The 24,012-nt window shown below is 42.6% G+C and overlaps 1 protein-coding gene across 1 annotated transcript in view; it reads right to left on the reverse strand.

The window, feature by feature from the left end:
• Positions 1-4,335: 4,335 nt before the first annotated feature.
• LOC142494110 (uncharacterized) overlaps positions 4,336-24,012 on the reverse strand; it is a 181,527-nt gene continuing 161,850 nt past the window's right edge. The window contains exons 12-15 of the mRNA XM_075598852.1: positions 17,014-17,141; positions 15,288-15,404; positions 7,372-7,482; positions 4,336-4,556 (exon numbers count right to left, since the gene is read on the reverse strand). Coding sequence (XP_075454967.1) covers positions 4,430-4,556; positions 7,372-7,482; positions 15,288-15,404; positions 17,014-17,141 — 483 coding nt within the window. The 3' untranslated portion in view covers positions 4,336-4,429. The remainder of the gene's footprint in view (positions 4,557-7,371; positions 7,483-15,287; positions 15,405-17,013; positions 17,142-24,012) is intronic.

The following is a 24,012-nucleotide window of genomic DNA, read 5'->3' on the forward strand; positions in this document are numbered from 1 at the left end:
TTGTTTTTCTTTAATGATTGTATTTGTATCTTGTTTGGACTAGTGTATTTGATTTGGAGCATTGGTTGACAAAGTATACATGATGCACAGATTAATTGTATCATGTACACATTGTCAAATTGAGTGTTTGTATTTTGATTTATTAGATATTGATTTTGCTTGGTGCAGTTTGATATTGGGAGAGATTTGTATTTGGCCATGTACAGTATTTATTTGTATATTGGTTAATCATGCATATACAGTACATATATATATATATATATACAGAGGCGCAAAAAATAGAGAGGGAGGATTTTTTTTATATTATATAGAGTGAAATGTCACAATGTGGAGTATAAATAGTTAATATGGAATGGAAACGTTGGTGTAGTTCTATCAATCAGGATTGAAGATAATCAGCTCAATGCAATATATGAATGAATAGTAGTCTTCTTAGAAATGTCAAAAAACTTTACTGAATATATTAAAACAAACAAAACAATATAAATACGAGAGAGGATACACTAAAACTCAGTGGAGTAACAATGTCCAGATAATGATACCAGTCTTTATAAAGACTTTAAATATATTTCCTGTAGCATATATTGATGCTCACACCGAAAGGAAATTATGTGCAGTGGTTCTCCTTACCCTCCGTGATGATCTTCTGGGTGGTGGGATATATATAATTAATCTGCTGTGAAGCAGTGTGGAACGCTGGTGGAGAGAGGGAGGGAAGGAGAGGGGGGGGGGAGAAGGAAGGGGCTATCCTGCCTCTTCTTCCTAAGTCTCCGTCGACTCACTCACCCCTCTTCAGCAAGTAGGAAATCCGCGTCTCCAGACGCACTGCTACCCTCTACCTCAATCTCCTCTTCGTTAATCCGACTGGGGATCGATGCATCCAGTCTCTCCAAACGCACGGCTTGTCTCTGCCACACTCACCGCTTCCGCATCACGTGGGGGAGCCTCTTCACGTCTCGCGCGACGTTGAACTTAGAAGCTGGATAGTCTTTGATCCGGACAAAAAACTGCAGTAGTTTTCAACTTTGTCTGTTAACTAACAGACTAAAACAAGGGGACAATTTGTTAAAGCACGTGCACCTCTCTCTATTGAATTAACCCTACGCGTTTCAACACAAAGTGTCTTCGTCAGGGGTTTAATGTCAGACTAACTTTCCCTCTCTATATATATGCACCTCCTCTACAACAATAATTATAAACACCTGATAATACCATGGGATAGCAATCATTAATCACAATTGAAATATATAAATATATATACATGATGAAGCCACTGTACAAATAAATGGGTGAAGGGTGTTTATCGGGTCAGGGTGGCTTAACCCCTTAATGACTGTAGCGGTTAATAACCGCTAATGTCATTAAGAGGTTAGGGGACATTAGTTTTGCTTTTTTTCTTATTGTGTATATTTTTCAGCACACCAGGGTATGGACGGGGAAGATGTGGGTGGCCTTCATCGTGGGTGCCGGACAAGGGTGAGTACAAAAGGTATTTAATGTTTTTATTGTGATTAATGTATATTTATTGGGCAAATGCATTATTATCCATATGTGGATAATAGTAATTTTGCCCATTAATGTAGTGTATGTGTTAGGGGACTGGAGTATTTTTTTAGAGTATTGTTTAATTTTTGGGGGCACACCATTGCTCCCGCAGGCCCGCGGACCACTGCGGGGACCCCCGGACACCCCAGCGGGCCTGTTGTATGGATGGTGTGCCAGCAAAACGGTAAACAAAGAATTTTTTTCTAAGTCCAACATATACAGTACATATATATATATATATACAGAGGCGCAAAAAATAGAGAGGGAGGATTTTTTTTTATATTATATAGAGTGAAATGTCACAATGTGGAGTATAAATAGTTAATATGGAATGGAAACGTTGGTGTAGTTCTATCAATCAGGATTGAAGATAATCAGCTCAATGCAATATATGAATGAATAGTAGTCTTCTTAGAAATGTCAAAAAACTTTACTGAATATATTAAAACAAACAAAACAATATAAATACGAGAGAGGATACACTAAAACTCAGTGGAGTAACAATGTCCAGATAATGATACCAGTCTTTATAAAGACTTTAAATATATTTCCTGTAGCATATATTGATGCTCACACCGAAAGGAAATTATGTGCAGTGGTTCTCCTTACCCTCCGTGATGATCTTCTGGGTGGTGGGATATATATAATTAATCTGCTGTGAAGCAGTGTGGAACGCTGGTGGAGAGAGGGAGGGAAGGAGAGGGGGGGGGAGAAGGAAGGGGCTATCCTGCCTCTTCTTCCTAAGTCTCCGTCGACTCACTCACCCCTCTTCAGCAAGTAGGAAATCCGCGTCTCCAGACGCACTGCTACCCTCTACCTCAATCTCCTCTTCGTTAATCCGACTGGGGATCGATGCATCCAGTCTCTCCAAACGCACGGCTTGTCTCTGCCACACTCACCGCTTCCGCATCACGTGGGGGAGCCTCTTCACGTCTCGCGCGACGTTGAACTTAGAAGCTGGATAGTCTTTGATCCGGACAAAAAACTGCAGTAGTTTTCAACTTTGTCTGTTAACTAACAGACTAAAACAAGGGGACAATTTGTTAAAGCACGTGCACCTCTCTCTATTGAATTAACCCTACGCGTTTCAACACAAAGTGTCTTCGTCAGGGGTTTAATGTCAGACTAACTTTCCCTCTCTATATATATGCACCTCCTCTACAACAATAATTATAAACACCTGATAATACCATGGGATAGCAATCATTAATCACAATTGAAATATATATATATATATATATATATATATATATATATATATATATATATATATACATGATGAAGCCACTGTACAAATAAATGGGTGAAGGGTGTTTATCGGGTCAGGGTGGCTTAACCCCTTAATGACCCCTTAATTGCCTTAGCGGATAGCCACTAAGGTAATGAAGCTGCTTTAATGTATTTTTAATAATAGTGTGCGGGAGCAGGGGGTCCCCTGAGCTGAACCGCATTGATTTGTGGCTCAGGGACCCCCTGCTTCCCCAGTTACAGGCTCTGGTAAGGGGCATCGGTGCCAGTGTGGACGCAATCTTTTTGAGCCCACGTTGCGTCTTTTACGCTATAAAGATGGCGCCGACACTGGCACCGATGCCCCATACCGGGGCCTGTAACTCAGGAAGAAGTGGGTCTCTGAGGCCTTAATCAATGCGCTTCAGCTCAGGGGACCCCCTGCTACCGCACACTATTATTAAAATGTACATAAAAGCAGCTTCATTACCATAGCGGCTATTCGCTATGGTAATGAATTATTATTTATTGTTATGTTTTTTAATACTAGTGTAGATGTGCAGGGGGTCTCCTGAGCTGAACCGCATTGGTTTCAGGTCCGTGGATCCCCTACTTCAGGAGATACAGGCCCCGTTATGGGGTGCCGGTATCCCCTGCACTTTAAAGCTCCCGCGTCACGTGACCGGGACATTTAAATTCTGCAGGGGATACCGGCACCTCATAACGGGGCCTGTATCTCCTGAAGTAGGGGGTCCTCGGACCTGAATCCAATGCGGTTCAGCTCAGGAGACCCCCGCTCATGTACACTAGTATTAAAAATCATATTTGGACAGCACGATCGCCTGTAAGAGCCGTGCATTGTTATCGTGCTAAATAACTTTTAGCATGATATCAGGGGGGGGGGGGGGAAAGGTGATCGCGCGCTATGGCCCTTTTGGGCAAGGCAGGCCGTAAATGCGCCAAACAGCCTTAGTGAATAGCGCTTATGGCTTCAGCCTTTTGCGGCCGAGCGATATAACCCATTTTAGCGCTGGTTAACGTAGCGTAGTGAATCGGCCCCCATGCGTCATGCACTGCCTTTTTTCTCCTATACCAGTACATATGTTAAGTATGGTTTCAATCACTTTAAAAGTGTATCTGACATTGCAACGCAGACTCATGCATTTATTGTAACAATGAATTTGTAGAGGTGGACTCTCTCTGATTGGAATTAATAGAAGGACTAAATGACACTATAAATGTTCTGGTCCTTGGATTTCGATAGCTACATTCCATTGAAGTTATTTTACCTCTAAACTCCAATGCTTGATTGCAGAATAAAACAGATTGAAAATAATGTTGCTTGAAAAATCTATAATGAAGATCACATACTGTATTCCTGACGATGCTAAAGGAAAAGGAAAGGCTATGCTACCTATAAAACCTACTGGTGCCTCCAAAGTTACAACAACTGGAAAATATATATTTTTAAAAAACAGATTGTCATTTTACTGCAATGCACTGGATATGTTTATAAAGACACCATTTACACTAGAAAAAATGGTTTATTTATATGCTCTTGAGAAATTTAGTTTTCATCGTAAAATTAAGAGAATAGTGTTCAAACAGTAGAAATATATTGTTACAAAGTACAAAACAATTGCAATGGTAGATTTCTTCATTCCCCTAATATATTTGCAGCTGGAATGGAAAGATCATGAAAAATTTTGAAAGCTTTATTGAATTTTTTAATGGACTGAAGGTCAGGAGAAATACGACAGCCATATAGATGCAGCATCTTCAACCTGAAAGAAAGATAAATAACTTTTATATATATATATATAACTATATATAACTATATATAACTATATATATGTAGAGAGAGATTGAGAAGATACAGTATATACGGATGAAATATGACTATGTATGAAGTACGGATAGGCACTTTCACCCATGCTTTGTTTTTTGTTTTTAAAAAAATTGTGTTTTTATTTAGAATGTGGTTTTGGTTCTCCAACACTTAGGCTTTGGTTTTGGCCAAACTCAGTCCATTCGGTTTGGGATTTTTATTAAATATGGAAAATGCTAAAATGGCACACTAAAGCATGAAAAATGCCGAAAACAAGTATACAATCATAAAACAAGTAGGAAACTAAAATAATATACAGTGGCGGCCAGCTTTAATCTAAAGCGGCTGCCTCCGCGGGTATTTTTAACCCGCGGACGGCACGCGGCTATCTTCGGCCGTTTTCGGCCTGTTTTCCCGCGCCTTGGGCGCTTTCAATAATTAGCGCCATTAGCGCTTATCTATTGAAGCGGCCGCCGCGCTGGAAACTCCGATTCAAATCGGAGACAAGCCCTGCGGTTGGCCCGCATTTAACCCGGCAAGCTTTAGAATAACGCTGGCCGGGACAGTAACATAAAACTTTTTTTTAAATGTAAAAAGATACTAACTGTACCGGCATAACATATGCTGTTCTAGCGGATCTTAAAGGTTATTATTTAAACATTACCCCTCCTGGTAATGCCTTGCTGTCTTGTGTCCCCTCTTCTCCTCCCCTCTCTTTGCACTCCTTGCCTTACTGTGTCTGCTCCTCTCTTTGCACACTACTCCAGCCTCTCCTACTTATCTCATCTGTCTCCTCCTCTCCTTGCTTTCTCTCTGTTTCCTCCTGCAACTCACATTGCAGTCTCTCCTCCCCTCTTTGAACACCATCCTGCCCCATGTGCACACTGCTATACATTTCCTCTGCCTTGTCAATGTATCTGTCACCTCTCTCCTTGCTGTCTCTCTTTGTCTCCTCTCCCCTCTTTGCTGTGTCTCCTCCCCTTCTTGCTGTCTCTCTTGGACTCCTCCCCTCCTTCTTCTCCTTGAGGAGGCATTCTGGTTGTTGTTTAGCAACAGCTGAACCTTTGTACGGAAACATACCTAAGCCATAGACAGACAGACAGACAGACAGACAGATAGATAGATAGATAGATAGATAGATAGAAATAGCTAGGATGGGCACTTGGCCTGGTGTTTTGATTTTGGTTCTAAATAATTTTGTGGTTTTGGTCTTGAATTTGGTATTGGAATGTAAGGCTTTGGAAGCTTCTGATTTGAAACATATCTAATATCGGCAATATGCATTGGGTGCACGGTTGGAGCACTGACTAAGTGCACCCTGCACAATATTTGCTAACAGTTAGAATGTTCTGTTTCCCGTTTATTTATTGTAGTGCTTTCTGTGTTAGTTTCATGGTGGATACAATATAGAATGTGTACAATGAAGAGTGAAGGAAAGTTATACTTGCCACACATGCAGTATTGTAATTAAAAAAGAAGAAAGCACAAAGCCCATAGTTGAGCATGTACGTTTAATAGATCAAAAAAGACGGTTAAAAATCACTTACAGACGTCAGTCGTCAGTGAGCACACATAAGTGTAGATGAATAAGCTGTACAGTCCGTGCTCCAACACTAGCCACATCCACCAAGTTTGTGACGTCTGCTGGTCACAAGCACTCTGCCTTGCCTCTGCCTTGCCTCGTTTACCTTTGACTTCGCTGCTATCTCCTATGCTCGACCCGGCTTACTCTCAACTACTCCACTCTCTCCAACACTCGACCCGGCTAGTTACCTCTATGACCCATACTTCTCTACCCATCGACCTCGGCTTACCTATGACAATCCTGCCATCTCCTACCCCGATCCGCCTACCCACGACTACAAGTTCCTCATCCGGACGCGTCTTTCTGGCTACCGGTCGGTGTTTATATATCCCCACCTTGGCCTTGCGGTTCCTCCAGTTTGTGGCGACATTCACTACACCCCTGAGTCAAGGTAACCCATTCAGAGTAGCCATACATAAGACGCTGATGTAATCTCCCTAGAAGCCCAGCAGGGAGGGTTACAGTTCTAACAACAGAAGGGAGGTCAGACACAAGGACAGACTTGAGAGATAGAACTACTGTAGAAGTGTGATAGCTGCTGAAGTAGCCCTGCTTCTCTGGATTATAACATGGAGACGCTGAGTGCGCCCTCCTGCTTTGCGTTGTTTTGAAATATATTTTCAAGTCTGCTATTTTCCATTTACAGGTCAATGTGATCAGCACAAAACAAAATGGGTTTCGCTGGCATGCCATGTATGGACCAGTGATGAGGCAGCCGATGGACCATTAGATAAGTTCCGATGAATTCCCCTATTCCCATTGATAACCCTAGTTTGGACTGTGGTTCCAAAATACAGCACTACGGCCCACAACGGGCCAGATCCACAAAGCTCCATTAGTGACTTAATGAGGCATTAATTTAAGGCATTAACGTACTGTATCGTTACGTGCTAATGGATATCTTCAAAGCATTCCAATGCAGTGTTAAGTGCTATTTTCTGATGTAACAGGCCCTTGCATTGCTATAAGAGGCATTAGTGCTAATGATATGCAAAAGAGGTGTTCCCACTAACCATGATTTAATGAGGGTTTGTGGATCAGGGCCCTTATAGTTTCTGCATCCTTGAATAAGAATGTCTTAATTGTTATTCAGTTGTCATTGATAACGGATTGACAACAGCTTATGTGTATACAGGACATATCTGTATTTGACATATTGTGCTAGTGCTGGTCTTTCCTCTCTTACCTTGTACAATTTTTGCAAAGTTTTTCAATTGCATCAGCTGTAACTTCCTTGCAGAAACTGAGCTTTAAGCATTCCAGACTGGTATGGCAGTAACTTGCTAGCAGGCAAACCCTGCAAACAGAGAGATAATGGTGATGTGAACATAGGCTTTGCTCATTTTTAATTACATATTAAAATGTTGACACAATTGAAAAACATGCTTACTGATTTGAAGTGTACTGAAGTCACACAAATGATCAAATTAGTTTAAACATGCTTCATCTATACTTTGCACCCCTTCATCCAGGGTTACAGGTCCTCAAATCTTTCAGGTGAGGCAAGTACATCCATACAAGGCCCTCAATCCTCCAGATCAAACATTGACTACTATGCAAAGCCCCATCTTCTGGTATTATTTTTTTTATATAGAAATCAAAGCTGTAAGAAATTAGTCTTGTATAATATATAGTCATTTATTTTATACACAGTGATGAGAAAACGTTTGTTAACCCCTTTAGGATTTTCACATATTTCACATATTTTAAACCTAAAATGTTATTAGATCTTAATCTAAGTGCTAATAATAGATAGCCTGATTAAACAAGTGACACAAAAACATGATACTTTTTCAACATTTATTTACCCACAAATTATTAAAAACATTCAATATCCATGTGTAAAAAAAGTATGTGAACTTTTAGATTCAGTACCTGGTGGCACCCCCTTGACTAGCAATGAATGCAACTAAGCATTTCCAGTAACTGCTAGTCAGTCTCTCACATCAGTTTTGAGGAACTTTGGCCCATTTCTCCTTACAGAACTGCTTCAACTCAGTAACATTTGAGGGCTTCCTTGCATGAACTGCACGCTTCAGGTCCTTCCACAACATTTCGATGGGGGTTAGGTCCAGACTTTCACTAGGCCATTCTAAAACGTAGAATTTATTTTTCTGCAGCCATTCTTTTGTAGATCTGCTTGTATGTTTAGTATCATTGTCTTGCTGCATGACCCACTTTGGGTTCAGCTTCAGCTCACGAACAGATAGCTTGACATTCTCCTCTAGAATCTTCTGATACAATGCAGAATTCATGGATATGTCAATGATGGCAAGCTGTCCAGGTTGAGACAGCAATGTAGCCCCAAACCTTTACACTCCACCACCATGCTTGACGATTGGGATGAGGTTCTTCTGTTTGATCGCAGTGTTTGGTTTTTCGCCAAACAAAATGTTTCTCATTAAGGCTAAAAAGTTCTACCTTTGACTCATCTGACCAGAGAACATTGTTGCAGAAGACTTGTAGATCATCTATGTGCTCTTTGGTGAACTTCAGACGCACACCAATGTTCTTTTTAGAGAGAAGTGGTTTCCTCCTGGCTATCCTTCCATAAACACCATTCTTGTTCAGTCTTTTTCTGATAGTTGAGTCATGAACACTCACATTAGCCAAGGTGAGAGTGGCCTGCAGATCCTTGGCTGTTACTCTGGGGTTCTTTGTGACTTCTTGGATGATTTGCAGGTGTGTTCTTGGAGAGATTTTGGAAGGACGACAGCACCAGGGTAGAGTGACTGTGGTCTTTAACTTTCTCCATTTGTAAAGACTATCTGTCTGACAGTGGATTGGTGGAACCCCAAATCCTTAGAAATGGTTGTGTAACCCTTTTGAAACGGATGAGCATGAATAACTGCTTTTCTGAGTTCTTCAGGGATTTCTTTTGATCATGATGTGATTCCACACACCTGTATGGTGAAGAAAAAACTCACAAAGTTTTTGATCTTTATATAGGGTGAGGCCTCCCAAACTCACCCCTGAAGATCTACCTAATTATTTTAACACCGGATTCTAATTATCCACTTTAATTTAGCTGATAAAACAAAAAAATACTTTTGCACATACCCTGACTCTTAATTACTAATTATTTGTCTAATATATATATATCATTTTGTTTAAAAAGAGATTGAATTCATTAATATAAACCCTGTTGGATATTTAAGAAGAGACTGATTCAAGAAGGTTATCATGCAACAACTATAGAATTTCCGTAATTATCATGGGGGTTCACAAACTTTTCTCACCACTGTATAGTAACATTTTTTTTTTAAGCAATAGGCATTAGAATTGAGACTGTCCAGAGACTGGATACTTAGAAATATGTTGTTAAAATTGGCACTAAATGCTGTTATCACTGTTTCACTGCCGTAAAAGATTTGAATAATTCCTGAATGTACTCAGTGTTAGCACAGTACAATTGCTACCAGTATGGAATAAAGTCTCATATTATCCATGCCTTGGTCTCATACAGTATTTATTCATATTTTCCTTCATAATTATTTGTTGTAGGATTATAATTGAATTACTACAAAGGGACTGTGATCTCATTGTATGCACTGAAAGCTGCTTTTCAATTATCCCATAATAACAAAGCACAGTGCGTGGGCATCCACTGCGATTTTATACAGCTTCGGGTTACCAAGGATTTCTATAAGTGGTACTAATAAAATATATGTATCCCATGCACTGTAAATATAATTCAAGCCTCATGGGAGTCACAAATGTAAAGTACCTTCACCAAAAAGGTAGCTAAAACCTACAATATCTTGTTTAATATTATTGTTCATTCAAAACAACAAATATAAATAGAACATATAATGTGCTTTTTTCCACTGCTTGAATTAAAACCATGTTACAAGCCTTCCTTTTTATCAGATATTATCTCTTTGGGAGAGAGTCATTAAGTACGGATGCACAGCCTGGTCTCTCTCCCGTTCGTCAGCCTCCTTGCTGCCGCTTCCGCCTTCCGCGCATGCGCATGCGCTCCGGTCGTGATGCTGGCCAAATTGGGATTCCACTCTACTCCTCTGTATGGTGGCTTGTGAAGACCAAAAACCATCAGACGCGTTTCGCAAAATGCTTCCTCAGTGACGTACCACCATAGCCACCATACAGAGGAGTAGAGTGGAATCCCAATTTGGCCAGCATCACAACCGGAGCGCATGTGCATGCGCGGAAGGCGGAAGCGGCAGCAAGGAGCCTGACGAACGGGAGAGAGACCAGGCTGTGCACTAGTCTGGGCAAATCACCCGATTTTCACCTACATCGCTGCACTACCATCTTACCAATTGGGACAGACTCCACGCGGACACCTAACCACTTGGGAGGAAGTCCGACATCTCCTTTCTATGCCATTTTTTAATGGCCGCTTGTGAGTTGGCAATCTCTTTTTTAATCAATTTTGTTTAATAAACGGTATTATACTATGTTTTCCCTGTCTTCCCCCTTTTTCCCGAGGTCACACTAAGAAGCACACACTATACCCAAGATGGATTCTGGTGTTTCAATGTAAGTGTGCCTCTCATACATTTCATTCCCCAACATACCATTGTGAATTAACCTTTCCTGATTGTGGTCCCTCTGTCTGTTTTATATTGCATGTGTCCTGGAAATCTGAGTGAAACACCGCGCCGGAGGATCCACCCCCTTCTTTTATATATGCATCACATAGTGTCTCGTTGCCATGGCAATGTGCCGTCGCAACGTCAAATGACATCATGACGTTGCATTTCCATGGCAACATGCCGTGCGACATCATGTTCGTGACGTCCACGTCGTCATTTGACGCTGGGATGCCAAAGGAGCAGGATGGGGCAGAAAGGAGGCGGCCACACAGGCAAGTGCTTAAGGGCGGTGGATTTTGAAATCCGCCGCTGGGAAACATACACATTTGAGGATTTTATTTGCTAGAACTATTTGGAGACAGACTCCCTCTCTCCCCTGGGGGAGGCAAGATTTCTGGCTGCGACTTCCCGTGCAAAGTTTCCTTTTGCCGCATTACAGAATAGCCTGTTGATACCTATGTTTGCTGCATTTATTACACTGCATACTGCACAAACACACCCAGCGTGAACCAGACCGTGACCTAAAATGCCATTCTGCATGCAAGCACTGTGTAATGGATACGATGAGGTGCATTTCTGCACAACAACGGTTGTCTCACAGTGTAATGAATAGGCACATTGGAGTGTGATGCTCATCTATTTGCCCTCAAATTTCAAAATGTGTAGTAGGTCACGTGTGGTTAAATTGATCAATGTTCCATACAATAGTACAATAGCTTCATAGCTGTGAAGATCAGATAATATAGAATAGCTACAAACTTCCCAACGAATCAAGATAATTTGGGTTCAAGTGTATTTAAGCCTGGACTAAACAAGTCCTCCACATCCTGCTTCGACCTCGCAGTAATCTCTTTAGAAAAAATTATATTAGAGAAAATCTCAGCAATCTAAATAACAACACATTTTTCAAGTAAGAGAACAGGTGATTGTTGTATGTATAGAAAATACTGGCTCAATTTTATAGGAACATTTTTAAAGGACTACGGCACTTTGTAATAAAGAAATATTGCATGAGGCAAAGGGGAGTTGTTGCTATAGTAACTCTGCTAACACGGAACCCGGAATCTTAATATACTGTAATTCTGAATGGAAATTGAAAATGTTCTTAAAAGCTCTTAGGTTCTTTTTCTCATCTCTGTATTTTAATTAGTGGGCTCTTAGCCTCTGAAATGATGGAGCTCTGATGAAAAGAGAGCTGCTTCATTATGCCGGCTAGCAACTATTCTGTTATCATGGAATTCTCTGACGCACATCACCTCTGATGCATTTTTTTTTCTTTTGAAAGGGTCACATCCACTAATTAGAAATAAAACATATTTATTTAATGAAACTCATAATCCCACACCTGTAAAAAAAAAAAAAAAAACCCACACATCTCTGATCACTCAGTGTCCACTATTCTGCATTCAATTATGTTTTTTTTCGTACCACAACAACAATACAGTATAAACACAGTCACAATCATCTACAACTGTTCTTTCAGTTTTACACTGATTGAATGTTGTAGAGTCGGTTGCTTCAACTCATTAATTGCTAGCTCAGCTAGTCATAAGGGCCAATTCTATTAGCTCCGAAGTAGTCAGTGCCAAACCGCATGGTTTGGCATGTTCATAAGTTGCGGGATGAAATGTGAGAAAAACCCTACAGTATGTTATATTGCAAATCGCATCTTCTAAACTGCTTCTATAGAAAGTGACGCCCAGTTTAACAGCCAAAACACCCAGTTTGTACTTCCTTGAGGCTGTGCTTATAGTGCCGGCGACGGCGACAGCAGCGTCGCGTCAAAACAAATGCATTGCCGCCGTTGCGTGTGCTTATAGTAAGCACGGTGCGACGGAGCGAAGGCTTGGTCGCGATAACGGGAAGTCATCTCAATTTGATTTTTCCAGTGACCGCAGCATGACGTCACCATTGCCATCTTGTCGCCGTCACTATAAGCATAGCCTTAGAAGCGGAATGACCTGCAGTGGTGCTAACTCCATCCCTAGTCTGACATATGGGTTTTACTCACTCATACAGAACACCTACAAGCTCAAATTGAACCCCCAAAATACCCACAACATATATATAAGCATATAAGTTTCACAGAGGAGTGCTACTGAGCATGGCAATTTATATTTAAAACCAGAGACATAACATAAAACACAGACAAAGCTCAGTGCACATCCAGAAAAACTTATATACGGTACAGTGCCTAAATATACATGTATAAATTTCTAATAAATAAAATGGTCTTTTAGTTTAACATTTTGGCCAAATTGTTGTAAGCCCTTGAGCCAAGCTTCACGGCAGACCACGTTTCAAGGGTCCCTACACTAATATAAATTCTTAATAACCTGTGCATTGCCAGGAAGAATGATTTATAATAAATCTGTCAATATGAGTTGCAAAAGTTCTATTCTATTGTGACAAATCTATTACAGAGTGCTTTTCCTGGTAATGTACAGGTTAATAAAAGCTTCAATCAGACTTAGAACTTTTGCAACTCATATTGACAGATTTATTATAAATCATTCTTCCTGGCAATGCACAGGTTATTAAGAATTTATATTAGTGTAGGGACCCTTGAAACGTGGTCTGCCGTGAAGCTTGGCTCAAGGGCTTACAACAATTTGGCCAAAATGTTAAACTAAAAGACCATTTTATTTATTAGAAATTTATACATGTATATTTAGGCACTGTACCGTATATAAGTTTTTCTGGATGTGCACTGAGCTTTGTCTGTGTTTTATGTTATGTCTCTGGTTTTAAATATAAATTGCCATGCTCAGTAGCACTCCTCTGTGAAACTTATATGCTTATATATATGTTGTGGGTATTTTGGGGGTTCAATTTGAGCTTGTACTGTAGGTGTTCTGTATGTTTTATAATTCTTGTGCAGCTAGTCTTGGCTGTTTTGGAGGGTGGCAACCTCCTATCCAATTGAAGCTCACTCCCTCCCACATTTAAATGGTTAAAAGCTCACTCCATGGCATCTCCAACTATCAGGGGAACTTGCCTGCATGCAGTGTGATTGTGACAAATCTATTACAGAGTGCTTTTCCTGGTAATGTACAGGCTAATAAAAGCTTCAATCAGACTTAGAACTTTTGCAACTTATATTGACAGATTTATTATAAATCATTCTTCCTAGCAATGCACAGGTTATTAAGAATTTATATTAGTGTAGGGACCCTTGAAACGTGGTCTGCCGTGAAGCTTGGCTCAAGGGCTTACAACAATTTGGCCAAAATGTTAAACTAAAAGACCATTTTATTTATTAGAAATTTATACATGTATATTTAGGCACTGTACCGTATATAAGTTTTTCTGGATGTGCACTGAGCTTTGTCTGTGTTTTATGTTATGTCTCTGGTTTTAATTTTACTCACTCAGCCAAACCCATATTTCAGGCTCCGGATATAGCTCGCAATACCAATAAATTTGAGTTTTTAGAAGCAGTTTGCATAAGGGAGCTACGAGAATAGCTGTTGTCATAGAAATTGATTGGATTGGCAGAGAAAAAGTTAAACCGCATCTAAAACAGCCTTTGAGACACGGATTGGACCTGCGAGAAGGGCTTACAGAATAGCACAGCATGCTGAACCGCTTCTATAGTGCTCTAAAGCCGGCACAGATCCACAGCACCCTGAAAAGAACAAGGTAACTGCTGAGCACCCTTACACCTTTAAGCAGAACTCCTGGTTACAGGGACAGTACATTGGGACTGTTCTATTTTCGGTGTGCACCCCCTATCCTTCATGCCGGGGTGGGGTGGGGGAATAGGCATGTTACACTTGGATATATCTGTAATTGCCGAGTTGCTGCTCAACATACAGTTCACCTATCTATGTACTGGATATTGGTCATCCAATATTAAAATATTAAACTTGGATATTCTATCATTTACTATGAGGTAACTGGTTGTATTGATATTCAGGTTGCACAAAGCAGACATAACTCAGAAAAGAATGCAATAGCATTTCCAAAGTTTCAATGGTCCAAATCGCGTAAGTTGCAAAGCAGTTTTTGCAAAGATAGAAAACCCATGAGAATATTTGTGACTTCCACAGGTCCCCAAACTGGCTTCAGTCACAGTTTCTCCAAAATGGTAAAGGACTTGAACATTTCACAGGTAAGCACATGATCAGAATAGAAAAAGCTAAAGAAAGAAAAATATATATTTGAACTGACTGAGTGGGACTGGACCTTTAAATTTAGTTATAAACTACACATCCTGTACATAACAGTTTCAAGAAAAATCTAAAAAAAACAATTATGACCCGTGTGAAAAGAAAAAGGTCTCCTGAACTACTGTAGTCTCCCCAAAAAGTTGTGTTATGGTGAAAAGAATAATGACCATGTGAACTATGTGATTAATTCAGTCATCAAATCCACTGTTTATATGAAAGTGATCTGTAATTTCTTTCTAATACAATAGAAATTAATCGTAAATGCAGGAAGATAGCTTTCACATTAAACCTGCTTACAGAAAAGCAAGAGTTAAAGGACACATCATTTAAATTTTAACATGAGGAATGTAATTCAGGTAAAACCCACTCACCCCCTTTTCCCTGCTGCTGTTGAACTGAGATCTAGGTAGCGAATTTGTCGGCAGCTTCTTGCTAGTGCTTGGATTCCTATATCTGAAACCTTTTTACACCCACTTACATCAAGATATCTGCAAGGTAAAGAAATAAAAATATTTTGCGTTCCAGCTACTTGAACTGTCATTTCTAATTGAAAATTGCTGAGGGAGACATTGTCATCTTGCATCAATGTATTAAGCTACTTATCGCACAACACCCATACAGTATATTATAAATGTACGGCATCTCTGTCGCATTTAATCTTTGGCATAGACTTTTTGTAGGTGGCATAATTCTCCAAAAATCAGGCATAAATCCCCTGCCTGTTGTCTTTCCATTAATTAGTAAGTTTCCTACATTTGATATAAATGTAAGTAGAAAAGGATGCAGTGCATCAAAGCAGACTATTCAGTACGTCTATTAACTGATAGTCATGATGATGTGGCACCCTGACAAAGCACAACAGTGCAAGCCCCTGCTAATATCATCAAGTTCCAAAATAGGATTGAGCCTTTACATAGCATTTTTATTGTAATATCAGTTACAGATGTTTATATCTACTATATACCGTACTTTTACTTGCAGTGTTTTCTAGTTGTGTGCTGGTAGTTTATGGCATGTTATACAGGAACAAAGAGACAGTGCTGACCTGTGAACTCCCAGTATGAGATGCAATACCATCGGCTCCTCTCAGCATTAGGCAATGTCAGCCATTTTGTTAAGTTGCTGGGTTCCATTTGTTATAAAGGGGCATAGAATGCATTTTCTGAGCACAAAAATGGCTATAATTGATCACATTTCTAAATGGGAAGCTATGTAATTTATTTTAAGCGTCATTGTTATCATGATTCTTCTAATGTTAATGTATCCATGCACACTGCATCAAATTTAACCCACTTGCATCAGCTAAGGAAATGAATGGGTTGGTGGAGGAGATACGGGAGGCAAATGAAATGTTAGGTATCAATTTTTGTGTACTTTATTATGAAACTTCTCAACTTATACTGCCTATTTTACTTAAAATTTGTATCAAATGCATAAAAACTGAATGGAAAACTACGTTTGAAGCAGATGTTCAAGGTTGTAATATAAATTAAATCTCGGCCACGTTAATGCACTCTGCCCACTTAAAGGTGAATCAAAAATGGAATAATATTTATAAATATATAATTTATTCTTAGAAAATAAGAAAATAATGTTTTCTTTAGCACCCACCGTACAAAATATAGTTGAGAGTATATTACCAGTTCCGGCAACTCATGGGGATCTCCCTGAGAAGAGGTATGCAGATTTTCATAAGAGACTGAGTGGAGACACAGACTTTGAAAAAAAAAGTGTAATTTTTATTAGGCTATTATTCCTACACGTTTCCACTGTATAAACAACCTTTATCCAGGTATGGTTCACAAGAAATCCTATACCTTTATAAAGGCTGTTTATACAGCCAAAGCTTGTCGGAATAATGGCCTAATCAAAATTACACTTTCTTTTTCAAATGTCTGTGTACTGCACTCAATCTCTCATGATAATCCAAGTATATTTACAGCCATATTTACTAAGTGATACAATTCCATAAGAAAACGTTTGACACCAGAAGATACCTTATGAACCTTGGATTAGCCATCAGGCGTGTTTTTGCGCTGGAAGGGGTCTTATGGAATAGCTCTGCCTAGTATATTGACCTTAATCGTGCACACTTACTTGATTGTTTGCAGGTAGGTGCTAATTTCCACCAAGCTGACATCTGTCACTTGACAGCATGAGCTGAGAGTCAGATTCTCAAGGTTTGGACATTGTTTTACAATCTGGTGAACCACACGATCTCTTACCTATAATAGATAAGTAACACAAAAACATGATATTTGAGGAAAAAAATTGAGTTTTTCCAATAATGAACAATCAATACCAGAAACATGTATTACACAAGGTATATATATATATATACGACTATTAAGGTTATGGTGGGTAAAAAAAAGTGACTAAAACCCTCCACAGTAAAGCATAAAGCAACTGTAAATATTCCTGTATATTCATTTGCATGTCTTAGACAGGTCTGCAACCCTGTCTTTTACCATTATCACCCAGCAAACAGCACTTCCACTGCAGCAAGGGATTCTGGGAAATGGCATGCAAATGAGCACACAGTGCCACTTTTTATCTCATGCTCACATTACATGAGCAACCCTTAGTCAATGCATGCTGCTTTAAACACAGCTTTTAAGCAAGGACTTGGGAGATGCAAAGTCAGTTAACCCACTCACAGACATGTTTCAACCTTGATGGGTATCATCAGTGTGAGGTTGGCTTGCTGACATTTGCTCAAATATATATATATATATATATATATATATATATATATATATGTAGCCCTGGTAAGAAATTGGGCTATATGTCTTTCCTCCTGCTGGTTAAAGCCCTGGTAAGGGCGGGCTGCCAGTAGTTATCATGGGTTTCCCCCACTTCAAACCCTGCCCTGAGTGGTGGAGGTAGGCCACCTGACTCTGTGTCTAATGCAAGAGACACAGGGGAAGGGTCTGCCAAAGTCATAAAGGGCAGTGCATAGCCTATTTAGTGTGTCATTCTGTTCACTTCCTGTCAGTGAGAGTCAGTTAGTGTTAGAGTGTCAAAGTGAGAAGTGCATAAAGTGCACCGCTGGAGGAGGAGAACTGGCAGGCCCTGATTAGAGCTGCTAGAAATATAGTGAGCTATTGGTGGACCAATTCCTCTCACCCTGCTTAGGGGGTGAAGGAAAAGCTAGCCCCACCCTGGGCGCCCGTGGCCTGGGGGGGTGGGAGGGACACAGAGACCATCCTGGAGGAGAGCAGTTTGGGAAAAGAGAGAGCCAAGCTGTACTGTCTGTGATCCTGCTGCTATATCTGCTGTGCGGTGATAATAAAGAGCTGCTGTTACTTTTAAGAAAAGACAGTGTGAGACTGGAATCTCTCGTCCCTGAGTGGGGACTCTCTGGAAGGATTCCACCCCTCATCCTTGGGGCTTACCAGAGATGGAGGCGTTGCACCATTAAATGAGAGAGAGGCATTCACCCCAGTAACCTGGTCCTGTCATCCCCAACACCATCGCGGGAGACTCAGGCCCTCCTGTTGCCAGCAGGTATGCACCACATATATACGCGTAGCCAGACCCTAGTACAGAGGGGCGGGCCCGATCTGCGATTGGCCCCGGGAAGAGAGGCTACATTGAAGGTGCTGCCGAGATCAAACAGGACAGGTTTTCAGCGAAGCAGAGCTGGAAGCATTAAGTACACCTTCCAAGCAAGTGCTGCAGAAAGTAGGGCGCAATTGCATATCAGGGGTAGTCAGGGGAGCATGGGCTCTCGCAAAGATATATACACGTAGCCAGACCCTAGTACAGAGGGGGGGGTGGGCCCGATCTGCGTTTGTCCCCGGGAAGAGGGGCTACATATATATATATATATATATATATATATATATATATATATATACAAAATAGTAAACCAAGAGGTAAACAGAGAACAGCACTCAAATATTAATGCACAACAAGCACATAACGTTGGATTTTATGTGCTTGTGTATTTTTAGAATACAGGTTTTTCTATGCATTAATTTTGAGTGCTGTTCTCTGTTTACCTCTTGGTTTACTATTTTGTATTTATGTCTATAGAACATGCACCACACCATATTAACGCCAGTTGAGTGCCAGCTGCCTTATTCTTATATACAGTATATGTATGTATATATATATATATATATAATCAAAAAATAAATAGATGATACCGTTCTGTGGCTAACGAAATGCTTTTATTTGTGCGAGCTTTCGAGATACACTGATCTCTTCTTCCGGCGATGTTACAATCAATGAAGCAAGCAAAAGCTATACTATAAACAGTGTCTATTGGAATGTTATCTGTGTTGGTCCTTCCCCCGGTGTGGATGTTATATATATATCTGTGTGTGTGTGTATATATATATATATATATATATATATATTGTATATATATGTATATATGTATATATATATATATATATATATGTGTGTATATTGTATATATATATATATATATTGTGTATATATGTATATATATATATATATATATATATATACATATATATACAATATACATATATATATATATATATATATATATACACACACACAGATATATATATAACATCCATACCGGGGGAATGACCAGCACAGATAACATTCCAATAGACACTGTTTATAGTATAGCTTTTGCTTGCTTCATTGATTGTAACATCGCCGGAAGAAGAGATCAGTGTATCTCGAAAGCTCGCACAAATAAAAGTATTTCGTTAGCCACAGAACGGTATCATCTATTTATTTTTTGATTATATATATATATATATATATATATATATATATATATATATATATACATACATATACTGTATATAAGAATAAGGCAGCTGGCATATATATAGTATTATAGCTGGCATATATATAGTGTTCGACAAATAGGCATAACCACACGCCCGTGGCGAGTGGATTTAGGGCGCTGGCGAGCCGTGCTGCGGCTCTATGAATTCCCCTGCTCGCGCCAATTTTTTTATTTATTTTTTAAAATAAAGAAATAAATAAATAATCCCCCTCCCTGATTGGGTTGACGCGGGGAAGAGGGCCGGCAGGCAGCTCTGGGTTAGCCCCTTCCCCCGAACTCCTCCCCCCTGTCCCTGATCTCCTCCCCCTCCTGCCCCTGATCTCCTCCCCCACTGCACCCCCATCTCCTCCCCCCCTGCCCCCGATCCCCGCTTGCTGCCCGGGGCGGGAAGTAGGCTGGGGGTCCCCGCTTGCTGCCCGGGGCGGAACGTAGGCTGAGGGGGGTCCCCGCTTTCTGCCTGGGGGCGGGAGGTAGGCAGAGGCGGTGTCCGCCTCTGACGGGGGTGCGGCGTCCGCTTGAGGGGGGGTGTGTCCGCTTGGCGGGGGTGGTGCTCTGGTGCTGCGGCGGCGGCGTCCGCTTCCGTTTCAGGGGTGGGGGGGTGCTGCGGCGGTGTCCGCCTCTGGAGGGCCCCCCCCCCTGCCTTGCAGAGGCACTCCTGCCGTGCGGAGGGTCCTGCTGCCGTGCGGAGGCCCCCGCTCCCGTGTGCGACCCCCCTGCCTTGCAGAGGCCCTCCTGCCGTGTGGAGGGCCCACTGCTGTGTGGAGGCCCCACTGCTGCCATGTGCGACCCCCTACCTTGTGTGTGTGTGTGTGACTGAGTGACTGTGTGTGTGTGTGTGTGTGTCTCTGTGTGTGTGAGTGATTGTGTGTGTCTTTGAGTGTATGTGTCTGTGAGTGAGTGTGTGTGTCTGTGAGTGTCACCCTCTCCCTGTCACCCTCTCCCTGTGTCAACCTCAACCTCTCCCTGTCACCCTCTCCCTGTGTCAACCTCATCCTCTACCTGTGTCACCCTCTCTCTGTGTCACCCTCTCCCTGTGTCACCCTTTCCCTGTGTCACCCTCACCCTCTCCCTGTGTCACCCTCACCCTCTCCCTGTGTCACCCTCACCCTCTCTCTGTGTCACCCTCACCCTCTCCCTGTGTCACCCTCACCCTCTCCCTGTGTCACCCTCTCCCTGTGTCACCATCACCCTCTCCCTGTGTCACCCTCACCCTCTCCCTGTCGCCCTTACCCTCCCTGTCATCCTCTCCCTGTGTCAACCTCACCCTCTCCCTGTGTTACCCTCACCCTCTCCTTGTGTCACCCTCTCCCTGTCACCCTCTCCCTGTCACCCACACCCTCTCCCTGTGTCACCCTCACCCTCTCCCTGTGTCACCCTCTCCCTGTCACCCTCACCCTCTCCCTGTCGCCCTCACCCTCTCCCTGTCACCCTCACCCTCTCCCTGTGCCACCCTTTCCCTGTGGCACCCTATCCCTGTGCCACCCTCTCCCTGTGTCACCCTCACCCTCTCTCTGTGTCACCCTCACCCTTTCCCTGTCGCCCTCACCCTCTCCCTGTGTCACCCTCACCCTTTCCCTGTCGCCCTCACCCTTTCCCTGTCGCCCTCACCCTTTCCCTGTCGCCCTCACCCTTTCCCTGTCGCCCTCACCTCTCTCTGTCGCCCTCTCCCTCTCTCTGTCACCCTCTCCCTCTCTCTGTCGCCCTCTCCCTCTCTCTGTCGCCCTCTCCCTCTCTCTGTCACCCTCTCTCTGTCTTTGTCTCTCATTCTCTCTGTGTGTGTGTTCTCTCTCTCTCTCTCTTTCTCTGTGTCTCTCTTTCTCTGTGTGTCTCTTTCTCTGTGTCTCTCTTTCTCTGTGTCTCTCTTTCTCTGTCTCTCTCTTTCTCTGTCTCTCTCTCTCTCTGTGTTTCTCTGTGTGTGTGTGTGTGTCTCTCTCTCTGTCTCTCTCTGTGTGTGTGTGTGCCACTCTGTGTGTGTGTGTGTGTGTGTGTGTGTGTGTGTGTGTGTGTGTGTGTGTGTGTGTGTGTGTGTGTGTGTCTCTGTGTGTGTGTGTGTGTGTGTGTGTGTCTCTGTGTGTGTGTGTGTGTGCATCTCTGTCTCTGTCTCACTCTCTCTCTCTCTGTCTCTCTCTGTCTCACTCTCTCTCTGTCTGTTTCTCTCTCTCACTGTCAGGGTTCTGCTCGCCACAAACCAGGGTCGGACCGCGAGGCTGAGGTGGGGTTGTAAAAGCACCGACCTGAGACCGCGCAGGCTGATCCGGATTGCGCAGTTCGTTGTCATACGTGGCAGAATCAGGAAAGGAGAAGACAGCGTCGTCGTTGTACAAGCCAGGGTCAGGACAGAAGACATCAGGATAAACATTGTTCAGGCAAGAGTTCGGCAACAGGTAGTCAGGAGAGCCCCGCTTCAGCTTAGGAGCGCGGGGTTGGCCTCTGCGCGAGCGACGACCATGGCCCATGGTACTGGTCACAGGAGATGGTAGGCAGACCAGAGTAGCACACCGCTTTGCTGCACGGGTGCACCAGTGCTACAGCGCAAGAGTCCTGAGCGGCTGGGGAATCCTCTGTAACAGCGCAGGAACCAGGACACGGCCTCTCTAGATTAGGGAAAGAGTAGGCCCCAGGAACCAGGAAGCTGAAGATACACAGGGAAACCTCCGCTTCAGTGCAGGAATCCAGGAGACTGAAGGACGCAGGGACGAAACCTCCGCTTCAGTGCAGGAATCCAGGAGGCTGAAGGACGCAGGGACGAAACCTCTGCTTCAGCACAGGAGAACAGGAAGCTGAAGGACGCAGGACGGAACCTCCGCTTCAGCACAGAAGAACAAGCGGGAGATTGAAGGAAGCTGAAGGACGCAGGGCGGAACCTCCGCTTCAGCACAGGAGAACAAGCGGGAGCTTGAAAGAAGCTGAAGGACGCAGGGCGGAACCTCCGCTTCAGCACAGGAGAACAAGCAGGAGATTGTGGCAGAACAGGTAGTGACATCCAGTAAGGACTATGCTCGGCAGGGAGCATTATGGGAAAGCAATACTTAAAGGCCCGTGGGCCAATCCCCGGCGGGGGTGTGAACTGTACTGCTCCAATGAGTGAATGCAAGTATAGGTTGCAGTGATAGGCTGCACAGCTGCAGTAGATACCAGAGGGAGTGTGTATTGCTTTGGTGAGTGAATCCAGGCTGCAGCAAACCTCAGGAGAGCTGTTCCAGAACTGCACCGGTCTGCAAGGTAAGGCAACCAGTAAACCGTGGAGCGGATTCCTTACACTCACCCACTCTCTCTCTATCTCTCTCTCTCACCCACACTCTGTCTGTCTGTCTCTCTCTCTCTGTCTGTCTCTCTCTCTGTCTCTCTCTGTCTCTCTCTGTCTCTGTCTCTCTCTGTCTCTGTCTCTCTTTCTCTGTCTCACTCTCTCTCTCTCTGTCTCACTCTCTCTCTGTCTGTCTCTCTCTCTCACCCACTCTCTCTCTCTGTCTCTCTCTCTCTCACCCACACTCTCTCTCTGTCGCTCTCTCTCTCTCACCCACACTCTCTCTCTCTCACACTCTGGATCTCTTATTTACCCTATATATCTTAACTGCCCTATACCTACACGAAATAACCTATACTGCTTTCTTCCAGATCTAACTCTCGAGCTTCACACGGAAGACATCGGAATCCCCCCTAAACCAGAAGATAGGTAGGGAACACCTCCCCTCCAATGTATAACATTGCGGGAATGAGGATACCTGGACATTGAGGGACTGCGGATCAAGTAAGATCCCAGGCGGGATTGCTGCTTTAGATATTGTGACGCGGGGGCACCCAGGAACTAGTTATGGGGTTCAGGAAACTAGTCATTCATATCTGTCTTTTTTTTCTAAATCCAACATTTACACACACTGTAGAGGGAGAAAGGGGGTGGCCCGGTATTAAAGGGGTTGCACCCCATATGGCCATCCCCTGACCTCACCAGAGAGACAAGGGGTTAACTGGAATGCGGTCCAGGGAAGGGGTTTGCACCTTGTTGTACCTTGAAAATGTATGTTCCCCTGTTCCCATGTTTCATTATAAGCATGTATTTTAATGTTTTAAAGTGCATTTCTGTATCTCCAGTTCTGGAGGTCGCAGAGAGTTCATATTTGGCCAATATGTGGAGTCAATGTAGGCATTAAAAACTGGCAAAGGTCGACCCACTGAGCCCACCAGAATGGAACTTATTAATATGTGTAGATATTAAAGTGTATATGTATTTTATTTTGGATCTGTTCTGAAAATGCAGACGCCATTTGCTAGGCTAATAAGTCATGAAGGGCAGACGGCTGAGTAGCCTAAGCACGGTGATC

Source organism: Ascaphus truei, chromosome 1 (genome assembly GCF_040206685.1).
Source record: "Ascaphus truei isolate aAscTru1 chromosome 1, aAscTru1.hap1, whole genome shotgun sequence".
In the NCBI taxonomy this organism is placed as follows: domain Eukaryota; kingdom Metazoa; phylum Chordata; class Amphibia; order Anura; family Ascaphidae; genus Ascaphus; species Ascaphus truei.